The sequence below is a fragment of the Rana temporaria genome, chromosome 2 (assembly GCF_905171775.1).
Source record: "Rana temporaria chromosome 2, aRanTem1.1, whole genome shotgun sequence".
Classification (NCBI taxonomy): domain Eukaryota; kingdom Metazoa; phylum Chordata; class Amphibia; order Anura; family Ranidae; genus Rana; species Rana temporaria.
This window is the reverse complement of record NC_053490.1, coordinates 540597118-540611440: the sequence shown is the minus strand read 5'-3', so window position 1 is coordinate 540611440 and position 14323 is coordinate 540597118. Positions and strand designations below refer to the sequence as shown.

Sequence of the window (14323 nt, the reverse complement as noted above, 5' to 3'; positions counted from 1 at the left end):
TTGGGGAATACAACACCTGCTCCCGTAGGTTGGGACAGCGGAGTGTAAGTGCCTTAAGCGCAGCCCGCGGATTTTTAGTGAGAATATGGGCCATTGTTGTGTGTGTGTTTTTTTTTTTTTACAAAATGTTGAAGCTGATTGTAAATAATATGTTTTGGTGGAGTTGTTAACATTTGCTAGTGACTTGTGTGAATATACCTTACCCAGGGCTTTTTTTTCCTCAAACGATAGGTGCTGGAACTCAACCACGACCCCACAAAACCCCTCCCCCCACACACACCCTCCAAATCACATCAAATAGTAGTAGGTGTGGTCATTCAAATTTTACGAACAGTAGGAGGGTCTTAAAGGGGCATTACATATCAGGATTGCATTACATACAGAGTGCAGAGCTGTCACTTGTAAACACAGAAACATTCTGTGTTTATAAGTGATTATGGTGAGCAGGCACCCAGTGGCGTAGCGTGGGGGGGCGCAGAGGGGGTCGTGGCCCTGGGAACAACATTTAGGGGGGAGGAATTTCGTGCCAGTAGTGTCGCTACTGGCTGCCTCCTCCTAATTCGAATTTCCTGTCTCCCCCCACGCTCTGGCTGCCATGTTCAGTGTCCAGCGCCCTGTGATTGGGTGTATGGGGGTCATGTGCGGCGTGGGGCTGGCCTGTTATACCGCTGTATGGTCTTGGCCACCGTGCTGCAGCTCAGTTTCAGGGTCTTGGCGATCTTCTTATAGCCTAGGCCAGTGATGGCTAACCTTGGCACCCCAGATGTTTTGGAACTACATTTCCCATGATGCTCATGCCTTCTGAATTGTAGTTGAGCATCATGGGAAATGTAGTTCCTAAACATCTGGGGTGCCGAGGTTCACCATCACTGGCCTAGGCCATCTTTATGTAGAACAACAATTATTTTTTTCAGATTCTCGGAGAGTTCTTTGCCATGAGGTGCCATGTTGAACTTCCAGTGACCAGTATGAGAGAATGAGGCCCCCTACACACGTCCGAGAAACTCGACGGGCAAAACACATCGTTTTGCTCGTCGAGTTCCTTGTGAAGCCGCAGAGGATCTCGCCGAGCCAAGTTTCCCCATTGACTAACGAGGAAATAGAGAACATGTTCCTCGTCGGTTTCCTCAGCCAAAAGTGTACACACGAGTTTCTCGGCAGAATGCGGCTCCGATCGAGTTTCTGGCTGAATTCTGCTGAGAAACTCGGTCGTGTGTACGGGGCATCAGAGCGACAACACCAAATTTAACACACCTGCTCCCCATTCACACCCGAGACCTTGTAACACTAACAAATCACATGACACCGGGGAGGGTAAAGGGTTAATTGGAGCCCAATTTGGACATTTTCACTTAGGGGTGTACTCACTTTTGTTGCCAGCGGTTTAGACATGAATGGCTGTGTGTTGAGTTATTTTGAGTGGACAGGAAATGTACACTGTTATACAAGCTGTACACTCACTACACAACATTGTAGATACAAAGGCCCAGATTCACATACATTTGGGCGTAGCGTAGCGTAATCCATTTACACCACGCCGCCGCAAATTACTTGAGCAAGTGCCGTATTCGCAAAGCACTTGCTCCGTAATTTGCGGCGGCGTAGGGTAAATGGCCCGGCGTATGGCCGCGTAATTCAAAGGGGGCGGCTTGTATTCAAATTAAGCGCGCCCCCGCGCCGATTGAACTGCGCATGCGCCGGGCTGAAAAATAGCCCAGTGCGCATGCTCCAGCCCACGACGGAAAACCATGTCGTCGTCTTTTTCCGTCGGTTACGTCGTTTTACTAAGTCATTCTTAAATACAACTTTACGTCAATGACGCTCACGTCGGCGTCATTGACGTAAAGTTGCATTCAAGAACGACTTAGTAAAATGACGTAACCGACGGAAAAAGACGACGCGGACCCTACGCCATACTTAACATGGCATACGGCGGACTGGCGTAAGGTTACCCCTCATATAGCAGGGGTAACCTTACGCTTATGGAAACGACGACGCGGCGCAAATTCGTTCGGGAATCGGCGTATCAGGCTCATTTGCATAGTCAAATGAGACCTGAACGTAAACGCCACCTAGCGGTCGGCGTTGTATTGCATTTAGGATCCGACGGTGTAAGTGACTTACACCAGTCGGATCCTAGCCTAATTCCGGCGTATCTTGTTTTGCGAATACAAAACAATGATACGCCAGCGGGAATTTCGAATTATGCCGGTGTATCAGTAGATACACCGGCGTAACTCTTTTGAGAATCTGGCCCAATGTGTCATTTCTTCAGTGTTGTCACAAAGATACAAGAAAAGATTCATAGAAATGTGAGGGGTGCACTTACTTTTGGGAGATAGTGTACTGTATGTGTAATAAAATTGTAATCAGTTTTTTAACTCAAATTTTTGGCGTTCATTTTAGTTTTCTCACACCTACATATCCCCTTTTTGTTTCTTTTCTTTTTTGTTGAATATCACATGGGATGTGTCGTATGAGATAACAAAGTATTTCTAATGGAATGTTCCCGGCACGGATTAGGGCTGAGGAAGACACTTGGAGGAACAGAGGAACATCTTCCACCTCATAGAACATTTCTAGATGAATATGACCCAAGTCCTACCAGCTGGACCTGGAACCTTACACACGGCCGTCCTCCCATCCTAGATTTACAAATAGATTTGAATGAACTTTATTTAAAAAAAGAAAATCTTAGCACACCCTCACACCTTCCATGTCTTCCCTCTGCAGGATTCCAGAAGACGGAGGAAGACCAGAGAGATGCCGCTGAACTTGAATATACTGGCCGTCTCCATCCTAAATATGATTTAGTGGCGCCACGTACTCATAAATTGTCCTCAGATAGTGACTACTTCTCTGATCAAAGTAAAGAAACTCCGGAATCTGATTGTCTTCTAGAAGGTGGGTCTAGCGGAGATTCAGCCCTTAAAATTGATGTAAAGGCTTCCAAGTCCACCGCTTCCTCAGACGCCATGCGTCCTTAGCAGTCTAAGTTCGCCAAGCCTACAGATGAGTCTTTTTTTTTTTTAAAGTGTATTTTGTGCGTGTACTCGAGAGAGGAGCCAGACTGCAGGAGTTGGGAGTAGGCAGGCCTCCCCCAGAGACAATCTGCCACCTTTCTCCATGCCCCGGGTGGCAATGGCGGGTGTGTGAGGGGGTCCTCCCACACAGCCCGCCCTACCTGCTCCGCTTTGAAGCCCAATGGGGCAGAGGGACTCCCTATAAGGGAGTGAGAGGATCTAGCCCGCTCAACCAGCCCCATTAGTCCTTCGCCTCTCTTTTTAGAGACCGCGTGGTCAAAGTGCGTGCATGTTAACCCAATTTCGAGTGCGTGTAAGTGTGGTGGTTTTTGTGGGAGGGGGGTGGGCGTACTAAGCGCAGGCTTACCTCGCATAGCACACCCACCGGGAGCTGGGCTCAACCAAACTCAATTCACATGTAGCCGAGACCGGAACCCTAACCCCTAGCTGCAGAGGTGAATGGCTTGTCAGCGCAGTGCCAATCGCGTTGAGCCACCGCAGCTCCTCAGATGAGTCTTTTTCCACGTGAAGGTTTGCCCACATTTGTGCTTCTCCAGGGCTGGGGTTAGATGTCTTCCAAGCTTCAGGGACTTCTGGATGACCCGCCTCTCAGAAAAGTGGGTTGCAAGTTAGTGATATACAGATGCACTACAAGGAAAGAGGGGAGTGGAGGCGCCAACTGTAATATTCCTAATGTTTCTAGATAATGTAAGTATGGTGTATATACTCACAGGTTCACCTGGAGATGTAGTCCATCAAGGGTGGGGGTGTCCTTAGGTCTGTGGTTCCCAGTCTGCAGGCTCTGGTGATGTTTCCCTGGCTTCTCAGACCCTCTTGTCTGACTGTCAACCCTGCCGTGCGACGTCACTGCCGCTTCCGCATTCCACACTGGACAGCGTGGAGCTTTCTGTATGTGATACCGCTGAGAAGCCAGGGAAACATCACCAGAGCCTGCAGACCGGCATCTACAGACCTAAGGACACCCCCATCCTTGATGGACTACATCTCCAGGTGAACCTGTGCGTATATACATTATACTTACATTATCTAGAAACATTAGGAATATTACAGTTGGCGCCTCCACTCCCCTCTTTCCTTGTACTGTTTTGCTGACAGAGGTTATGGACACCCTCTGAGGGTCTCTTCCTGCCTTTTGATACACAGACTGACTTAGAAGTGCCATTAGAGCCACTATTACCACTGGGCTGGATTCAAGAAGCAATTGCGCCTGTGTAACCATAGTTACACAGGCGCAATTGCTTACTTGCCCCGGCGTAACGAATGCTCCTGATTCAGGAACCTCGTTACGCCGACTGCAGCCTAAGATATGCGCGGCATAAGGCTCTTATGTCCGCATATCTTAGGCTGCATTCTTACGATGGCCGCTAGGTGGCGTTCCCGTTGTGCTCAGCGTATAGTATGCAAATTGCATACTAAGGCCGATTCACAACGTTGCGCGAGCCTTGCGTACGCAGTTTACGTTGTTTCCGTACGGCGTTTTTCGCGTAAGGCTGCCCCTGCTATTAGCAGGGGCAGCCAATGTTACGTATACCCGTCGTTCCCGCGTCGCAAAATTTCAAATTTACGTAGTTTGCGTAAGTGATTCGTGAATGGCGCTGGACGCCATTCACGTTCACTTTGAAGCAAATGACGTCCTTGCGACGTCATTTGCCGCAATGCACGTCGGGAAAGTTTCCCGACGGAGCATGCGCTCTACGATCGGCGCGGGAACGAGCCTAATTTAAATGATTCCCGCCCCCTACGGGATCATTTAAATTGCGCGCGCTTACGCCGGGCATTTTGCCGGAGCACCCACGCAATTTACGGAGCTACTGCTCCGTGAATCAAGGGCAGCGCAGTAATTTTGCGGGGGCGCAGGGCAAAAACGTTGCCCTGCACCTCCGTAAAAAATGCGCAATTGTACTTGAATCTAGCCCACTGTCTTAAAGGCATCACATCACCACGAGCACCGGAATCCCCCCCCCCTCTTTATGAATATACAGATGCACGTTTGAGGTCCTTTCCTCTCCACCAGAGGTCTTCTTCTCCTCCATCTTCATCTTGTCAGCATCTGGCAGATTTGCATTGTCAGTGCAGGCAGAGCCGGTACAAGGGGGGGGGGGGTGAAAGGGGCGGATGCCCTGGGCAGTACAATTTATTGGGGGTGCAGTGAAGTGACGCTCTTGGCCGGACCGCCAGTGTAGTAGCAGTCACTGGCTTGCTGTGACTGCGGGTTTCCCAGCAACCAGTGACGTTGCGTGTGTGCGCCCCGCTTCCTGACCGCGGTTCTCACTCCCGGTCTCCTGTCACAAGAGCACCTGGCCGGATGAGACGTCACGTGCGCGCTCCGCCCCATCCCTCTGCTATTTGCGGCTCCTGACCCTTGGCTCCTGTCCTGACTCTCACTTGCGAGATATATCCTGCAGCTTTCCGCCCCACTGCAGCTTGTGCTGACTACTCCTGAGCTCAAGCGGGGCACATGTTTCCTAAGCTGCACACTAATGGGCATACTTTGTTAAGGGGCACTCTGATGGCCATATTTTGTTATGGGGCACAATGGTAGCCCTAATTTGTTGGGCCCACCAGACTGCCCCATAACATAAAATGTGCCCATCAGCATGCTACTTATTTGCTCTGATGGGCATATTTTATGAGCAACACTAATGGGCACATTTTACGCTAAGGGGCACATGGATGGGGACATTGATTCTTTCTTAAAAATGGGGGGTGCAGTTTGCCATCTTCGCCCTGGGCAGGGCCGGACTTACCATTGGGCTTGACTGGGCTCAAGCCCATGGGCCCCGGGAGGAGGAAGCAGGAAGAGCCATGCCACTGCTGATGAAGAGGTAAGAAGCCCTCTTCACCCCTCCGTTTCCCCCCCCCCGCTCAACAACTCTGATCAGCGGCACCGCCCCCCCCCCGCTTCTCGGCTCCAGGGGGCCCCTCAATCAACACTGAAGCCCAGGGGCCCCCACCACCCTAAGTCTTGCCCTGGCCCTGGGCACCAAATGGCCTCGTCCCAGCACTGAGTGCAGGGCCTTTTGATGCAGAAAACTCACCGGCCTGTGAAGACCTGAGCAGGGAGAGTGTGTACAGTGTAGGGGAGGCTGGTGTTTTCCTTGACTCCAGGGGGTATCACCTAGTGGTTTTCTCCAAATCCCTGCACTTTGATCTCTACCTATGAGGTTACAATTGAGGGGTGGGGACGTTGAAAATCTTTTTAATGAGGAATGAGAGTTCTATGTTGAAATAGCACAATCATAGTTACCTGAGATATATTCACCATGTGAGCTACACATGCATGGTTGATAAAGAGAACTTTATTCCAAGCAGGGGCAGCTCCAGACACATTTTTTGGGGGGGTTCTGTGTTGGCGCTGAGATTAACCCCTTGGAATGGCATAAAAATGTACTCCCAGCATGGCACAATAATAAACCCCCAGCACAGAACAGTAATTACCAGCACAGCACAGTAATAGAGGAGAAAAGCACAAGGCAATGGCCGGCACACAAGTGAACAGTATGTAGCAATGCACAGTACCTAATGGCAGTGCAGAACAGGCCAGGAGCTGTATGTACTGGCAGTGGCAGGGCAGTAACATAAGGATATTCCGTGGCAGGATAATGTGCAGTATGTAGTGGCAGGGCAGCAAGCATTATATATGGGCAGGGCAGTCAGTGAACAGTAAGTAGTGGTGGGGCAGTCAGTAATCAGTACCTAAATATGCAATGGCAGAGCAATATTTAGGGGGGCAGTGTGCAGTATATAGTGGGGGCAGTGAGCGGCATATAGTGAGGGCAGTGAGGGGTATGTAATGATAGCCGTGAGAGGTATGTAATGGGGGCCGTGAGGGGTATGTAATGGGGCAGTGAGGTTTATGTAATGGGGGCAGTAAGGGGTAACTAATGGGGGCAGTAAGGGGTAAGTAATGGGGGCAGTGAGCGGTATGTAGTGGGGACAGTGAGGAGAATGTAACGGGGGCAGTGAGAGGTATGTAATAATGGGAAGTGAGCGCTATGTAGTGGGGGCAGTCAGTGGTATGTAGTGGGGCGGTAAGGGGTTTGTAATGGGGCAGTGAGTGGTATGTAGTGGGGCAGTGAGCGGTATATAGTGGGGACAGTGAGGGGTATGTAATGGGGGCAGTGAGAGGTATGTAGTGGGGCAGTGAGCGGTATATAGTGGGGACAGTGAGGGGTATGTAATGGGGGCAGTGAGAGGTATGTAATAATGGGAAGTGAGCGGTATGTAGTGGGGGCAGTCAGTGGTATGTAGTGGGGCAGTGAGCGGTATGTAGTGGGGGCAGTGAGCGGTATGTAGTGGGGCAGAGAGTGGTATGTAGTGGGGGCAGTGAGCGGTATGTAGTGGGGGCAGTGAGCGGTATGTAGTGGGGGCAGTGAGCAGTATTTAGTGGGGGCAGTGAGAGGTATGTAGTGGGGGAAGTGAGCGGTATGTAGTGGGGGCAGTGAGCAGTATGTAGTGGGGGCAGTGAGCAGTATGTAGTGGGGGCAGTGAGCAGTATGTAGTGGGGGCAGTGAGGGGTATGTAATGGGGGGGGGGAGTGAACGGTATGTAGTGGGGGCAGTGAGGGGTATATAGTGGGGCAGTGAGCAGTGTGTAGTTGGTGCAGTGAGGGTTATATAGTGGGGGCAGTGAGTGGTATGTAGTGGGGGCAGTGAGGGGTATGTAATGGGGGTAGTGAGCAGTATGCAGTGGGTGTATGTAATGGGGGCAGACAGATGTAGACATACCTCTGTCCTTCCATCCTAGATTTACAAATAGATTTAAAGTGCTTTGTTTAAAAAAAAACGTTCTTAAAAAAAAAGAAATCTCTGGCTCACCCGCCTCCCACCTTCCATGACTTCCCTCTGTAGGATTCCAGAAGACTCAGAGAGACCCGAAAGATGACCCGAAATATATTGGCAATGACCAGTCTGATGGTTATATAAAGTTTCATAAAACGTCCTCAGATGGTGACTTCATCTCTAAGAAAAGTAGAGAAGCTCCGGAACCTTTTCATGTAATAGAAGGTGAGTCCTGCAGAGATCCAGAACTTACAGTAGATGTGAACCCGATGCCATTTAGTTTGCTCTGTGCTCTGTATATCATAAATTATTCTCATTATTAATACAATCCTACAATTTTTTTTTTGGGGGGGGGGGTTTCATCCCAGTGCTGCTGATCTCCTGCAGCTTTTCAGTTGTCACTTCCTGTCTCCATGCACTCCAGCGATGATGGCTGCCTGGCATTTCTCAGGGCGGGTTTCCTGATGGTGACAACAGTACAGGTTCTGTTTATAAAAATACAGCGTTTATGGCCACTAGATGGAGCTCTGGAGGAGCATAGGCAATACATACAGTGTAACAATTCTAGAGAAATCTAGAGGGAATGTGCAAATATATGTAAACATTGATAAAATGTAATTGCTAATTCCCTCTAGTGTTTTCTAGAATTGTTACATTATATCTCTTCTAACTCACATATATTTACATAGTTACATAGTTAGTTACATAGTTAGTCAGGTTGAAAAAAGACACAAGTCCATCCAGTTCAACCACAAAAAACAAAATAAAAAAACACAGTAAAATCCTATACACCCAACTTCATACCCACAGTTGATCCAGAGGAAGGCAAAAAACCCCAGCGGAGCATGATCCAATTTACTACAGCAGGGGAAAAAATTCCTTCCTGATCCCCGGAGAGGCAATCGGATTTATGTCCTTCCTATGATCGTCAGCTCCATCTAGTGGCCATAATTTGGTATTTTACTACTGCCCATTCAGTTCAGAAGAGAAAATAGTCTTAACAATGTTAATTTTTGACCCTATATTCTATAGAGAGGAATGAGGACCTCCTTCCTCCTGATGAAGACCCCTCTAGTGATATAAAGATCTATATAGAGGAATCAGGACCTCCTTCCTCCTGATGAAGACCCCTCTAGTGATATAAAGATCTATATAGAGGGATCAGGACCTCCTTCCTCCTGATGAAGACCCCTCTAGTGATATAAAGATCTATATTGAGGAATCAGGACCTCCTTCCTCCTGCTGGTGACCCCTCTAGTGATATAAAGATCTATATAGAGGGATCAGGACCTCCTTCCTCCTGCTGGTGACCCCTCTAGTGATATAAAGATCTATAGAGAGGAATCAGGACCTCCTTCCTCCTGCTGGTGACCCCTCTAGTGATATAAAGATCTATAGAGAGGAATCAGGACCTCCTTCCTCCTGCTGGTGACCCCTCTAGTGATATAACGATCTATATAGAGGAATCAGGACCTCCTTCCTTCTGCTGGTGACCCCTCTAGTGATAACAAGATCTATATAGAGGAATCAGGACCTCCTTCCTCCGGCTGGTGACCCCTCTAGTGATATAAAGATCTATATAGAGGAATCAGGACCTCCTTCCTCCTGCTGGTGACCCCTCTAGTGATATAAAGATCTATATAGAGGGATCAGGACCTCCTTCCTCCTGATGAAGACCCCTCTAGTGATATAAAGATCTATATTGAGGAATCAGGACCTCCTTCCTCCTGCTGGTGACCCCTCTAGTGATATAAAGATCTATATAGAGGGATCAGGACCTCCTTCCTCCTGCTGGTGACCCCTCTAGTGATATAAAGATCTATAGAGAGGAATCAGGACCTCCTTCCTCCTGCTGGTGACCCCTCTAGTGATATAAAGATCTATATAGAGGGATCAGGACCTCCTTCCTCCTGATGAAGACCCCTGTTGTGCTTTTTTAAGGTCATATTTACCCGCACAGTAATTTATATTGAATTCTTTTATAACGAAGATGCTTTTAAATACAAGACAATCTATATGATATCAGTCTATAATATGAAACTTATTCACGGAGACGTATGATCATACAAAATAGCTAATTTATTGGTAGACAAATTATGAATATTTACATGAAATTAAAATACCAGTTGCGTTACATTAACGACTTGAAAATCAATAAAATACCCCCAACATGGGCATGCAATACCTTTGATTTGTGTCATGGTAAGTTCTCATGATAACTTTATGTAAATGACAATGAAACAAAAGCGTCTATTTCACATGCCCAGTCGTTACTATACTGCAGGTAAGTAAGTAATTAACAATGTGAAATATATTGGACTTTTGTTTTGTCAATAAAATTAGGACTATGCAAAAATAAAAATGTAATTAAAATTGTATTCTTTTAAGGAAAAATTACCAGTTATTGATTATGAGAACAAACCATAACTACGCGATATTCAATACTTCAATATTTCAACATTTGTTGGGAACAACAATAGATTTCAGATAAAATAAAAATGGCATAGTTACCACTTCCAAAAATGGCTATTTCCTATTGGCAAAAGACCAGAGCTAAAATCGTTGCAGTCTTCATGCATAGTGCAAGTGCGCCCCCTCCCCATCGGAGTCAGTCCTCCCTGTATCATATTTCAGTCATTGCTTCATTCCTGCTCTCATGGGGCGCTCCTATTGATGGGGTCTTCCTTGGGGTCCTCTTTCATTTTCCCATTTTAAGATCAAGATCCCTTCTTCTTTTTAAGATCTCATTCACTAACTTTATATCGATCAAAACAATAAGACCATAAAGATCATACTCAGTTCTGCCCCTCTGACAACTGTCCTTAACTCATAGGCCTGTGGCACATATGGGCGTTCCTGTCAAGACGTGTCTGGTTTCTATTGGCTGAGAGCTTAATAATAATTAACTTGTTCTCTGGGCTTGGAGAACCTCGAGTAATATTACTTCCAGCCACTAGGTGTCTCACCTTTATTGTGAGATCATCCATACGTTGGACATTTATATTTTTGGGTAAACTATCGACAGATATCTATCTATATATATATATATATATATATATATATATATATATATATATATATATATATATATATATATATATATATATATATTATATATATATATATATATATATATATATATATAAAATCTATATACATCTATGTATATCCATACACATCTACATACGACTCTGGTATCTTTATATTTCATAAAATACAACTAGTATACCTTTTGCATCGATATAATATGTTCCTATATTCCGTTATAAACGTTTTTTTCCCAAAACAGTCTTTTCAATCAATGCATAGGTTACATCTCTCAATCAAATGCAAAATAATTATTAAAATGTGGATACATGAATTATTTTGATATGTGTTTGATGGATATGTGTTACAGGTTAATTCACATTTTTATAATCACAATGTGATATCTTTCATAATGTTGATTAGCTTATTTAAAGCACTTCTATTTATAAAACACATTTCTCATATAATTCTTTCTTCTAACAAAGTTCTAAATTAACGGAATATCTCCCATGGTCCAAAGATGTCATTGATTATCTAAACATTACTTATTATTTATTTCATATCAACATATATTCTTTTAATACTATGTGTATTTTAAAATATCTCTGACTTGTATCATATTATAGGTCCGTCTCATAGATGGAGGCCTATCGTTGTCCTTGGTGTTTAATTAACTGGGTTCGTTTGCCATTGTCTAAGACACAGCTGAGACAATACTGCCTGTTTTCCTTAGGGCAACCTTATTCTTTGATACAATGGGAGTTATTTTACTTCAGTGTGATAATAGCCCAGTTTGCTATCTGTGAAAACTTTCCCGATGGCAGGATGACTAACCAGCGGTGATAGTACGCATCTCCTTGTTTATTCACCATTGTTCAGACTTTCACCCAAGCTTGTAAGGCCCCGTACACACGTCCGAGGAACTCGACGTGCCAAACACATCGAGTTCCTCGTCGAGTTCAGTGTGGAAGCCGCCGAGATCTCGGCAGGCCGACTTTCCTCATTGAACAACGAGGAAATAGAGAACATGTTCTCATTTCGGCCTGACGAGTTCCTCGTCGGCTTCCTCGCTGAAAAGTGTACACACGATCGAGTTTCTCGGCAGAATCCAGCTCCGACCGAGTTTCTGGCTAAATTCTGCCGAGAAACTCGGTCGTGTGTACGGGGCCTAAAAGTTATAGATTGCTAAGTCAATTGTTAGTGTCCTGGATGCTGGGCAAATATGGCTTAGTTCCTGAAGAGTTCTCATTTCAGTGATTCATCTCAAATTTTAGGCTTAATGGACTTCCCATATTTTTGTCGGAAAATATTAAAATATATTATTATTATCTTCGCCAAAACCCATAACACCCCTCTATTGATATAAAGATCTATATAGAGGAATCAGGACCTCCTTCCTCCTGCTGGTGACCCCTCTAGTGATATAAAGATCTATATAGAGGAATCAGGACCTCCTTCCTCCTGCTGGTGACCCCTCTAGTGATATAAAGATCTATATAGAGGAATCAGGACCTCCTTCCTCCTGCTGGTGACCCCTCTAGTGATATAAAGATCTATATAGAGGAATCAGGACCTCCTTCCTCCTGCTGGTGACCCCTCTAGTGATATAAAGATCTATATAGAGGAATCAGGACCTCCTTCCTCCTGCTGGTGACCCCTCTAGTGATATAAAGATCTATATAGAGAAATCAGGACCTCCTCCCTTCTGCTGGTGACCCCTCTAATGATATAAAAATCTATATAGAGGAATCAGGACCTCCTTCTTCTTGCTGGTGAGCCCTCTAGTGATGCACCCCGGAATTCTATTCATTTTTTCCACTCTGAGGCCATACAGTTTGCTCATCTGAAATGAGCATCTCTAAATCTTTTTGAAGGAACAAAACATAACTGAAATGGAAAGACTATATGAAAGAATGAGAGAACACCACAGATGTAGACCAAGTTCAGTAAAAGTTTATTTTTCACAAATGAGAGGTCCAAAGATCTAGTTATCACATTTGGGGGGGGGGGTCACAAATCCTCTTTCATCAGGGTGTATATTCTGGTAGTAGTATACATTTGGAGACAATACTGGACAGGTAGTTGCAGGACACAAAGATTACAGTAAAATGGTGCACAAGAAAAAGTTTTTATTTTTTTGAGTTGTAACAACAAAAGTGATACATTTTACAATTTAAATATATATATATATATATATATATATATATATATATATATATATATATATATATATATATATATATTTATATATAATTTAAATATATTAAATAGAGCTTATGAATAAAAAATCAGCAGAACCTCGGATTACGAGGATAATCCGTTCCAGGAGAATGCTCGTAATCCAAAGTACTCGCATATCAAAGCAAGTGACTGCAATGGGATGCAATACCGAATGCGGCCAGAGGTTGGGGAGCGCCGGAGAATCTCGGAAAGGCCCGAGGATACTTCAGCTGACCTCGGCAAAGCTCTGAAAGACTTCCTACCGGAGATTTGCCGCAGTCAGCAGCGCTGCCCTCGGGCCTATCCGTGCATTTCCGAACGGCGCCGATTGCTGTGATCGGCAACGTTCGGCTCTGCTTGGATGCGGCGCCCCCACCTCAGGCCAAAAAACGATACTGCACTCCGCTTTTGCCTGAATCCTGCTCGTTTTGCGAGACGACACTCGCAAACCGAGTCACAATTTTTTTTAAATACAGCGCTCGTATTGCGAAATGCTTGTAAACCCCGTTACTCGCAATCCGAGGTTCCACTGTAATAGAGTAAATCTGGCTTCTTGAAGTTGACCAGTCACAGATTTAGTTAGTGAGGAGTGTTCCAGTCATGTGACTTCTGCTTTCTCATGCAAGCTGAAAGCTGGGCTGAGAGTCGTAGATTCCTCCCGATCTCGGTGTTGGCGGTTCTTCTGGCACACCCAGCATCTCCGTGCTCCTCCAGGATCCTCTGCAGGGTGGTGAACCTCTGGCTGATTCCCTGTATGAAGAGCGGGTTCTCTGCTCCCTCCGGGATACAATCGGACAGATGTTGGTCCTGGTAGTGGAAGAGTTCCTGAAGCCTCTCCCAGGAAGGCCGGTGGTAGTCCAGTCTGTCCTGGTTTCTTCTGTAGAACCGGATGGTTTGGTCGGCCACTTCACGCACAGCAATGGCGGCAGACTCACCTTGAGTAATATTGTAAAGCCAGTCAATGACAGGAAGGGGAGTTGGGTTCTCTTGGCAGAGTTGACCTGTCTTCTCTGAAGGAACCATCTGGTTGAAGCTGTGCAGAACCTGTCTGGTCCATTCTTCTTGGTTTCGGTGGAGCCATTTGCAGGTTTGGACAGAGACCATGGAGCTGAGGCTCAGTAGGAGGACCATCCAGGAATATGTGCTGATCATTGTGTCTGGGGTACAAGGGATCGTCTGTTCCATGGGCTCCTTGGTCTCCAGAGGAGGTCCTGGATCTCCTGGATTGCTGCTCTGTGATGAGCTCCATCT

At 45.9% G+C, this 14323-nt stretch overlaps 1 protein-coding gene across 3 annotated transcripts in view; it reads left to right on the top strand.

Moving 5' to 3' along the window:
* LOC120928128 overlaps window positions 1–14323 on the top strand; it is a 61136-nt gene that overhangs the window by 40662 nt on the left and 6151 nt on the right. For all 3 annotated transcript variants that reach the window (XM_040339242.1, XM_040339241.1, XM_040339243.1), the window contains 2 exons: window positions 2734–2904; window positions 7895–8050. In XM_040339242.1, the coding sequence (XP_040195176.1) occupies window positions 2734–2904; window positions 7895–8050 (327 nt within the window). The remainder of the gene's footprint in view (window positions 1–2733; window positions 2905–7894; window positions 8051–14323) is intronic.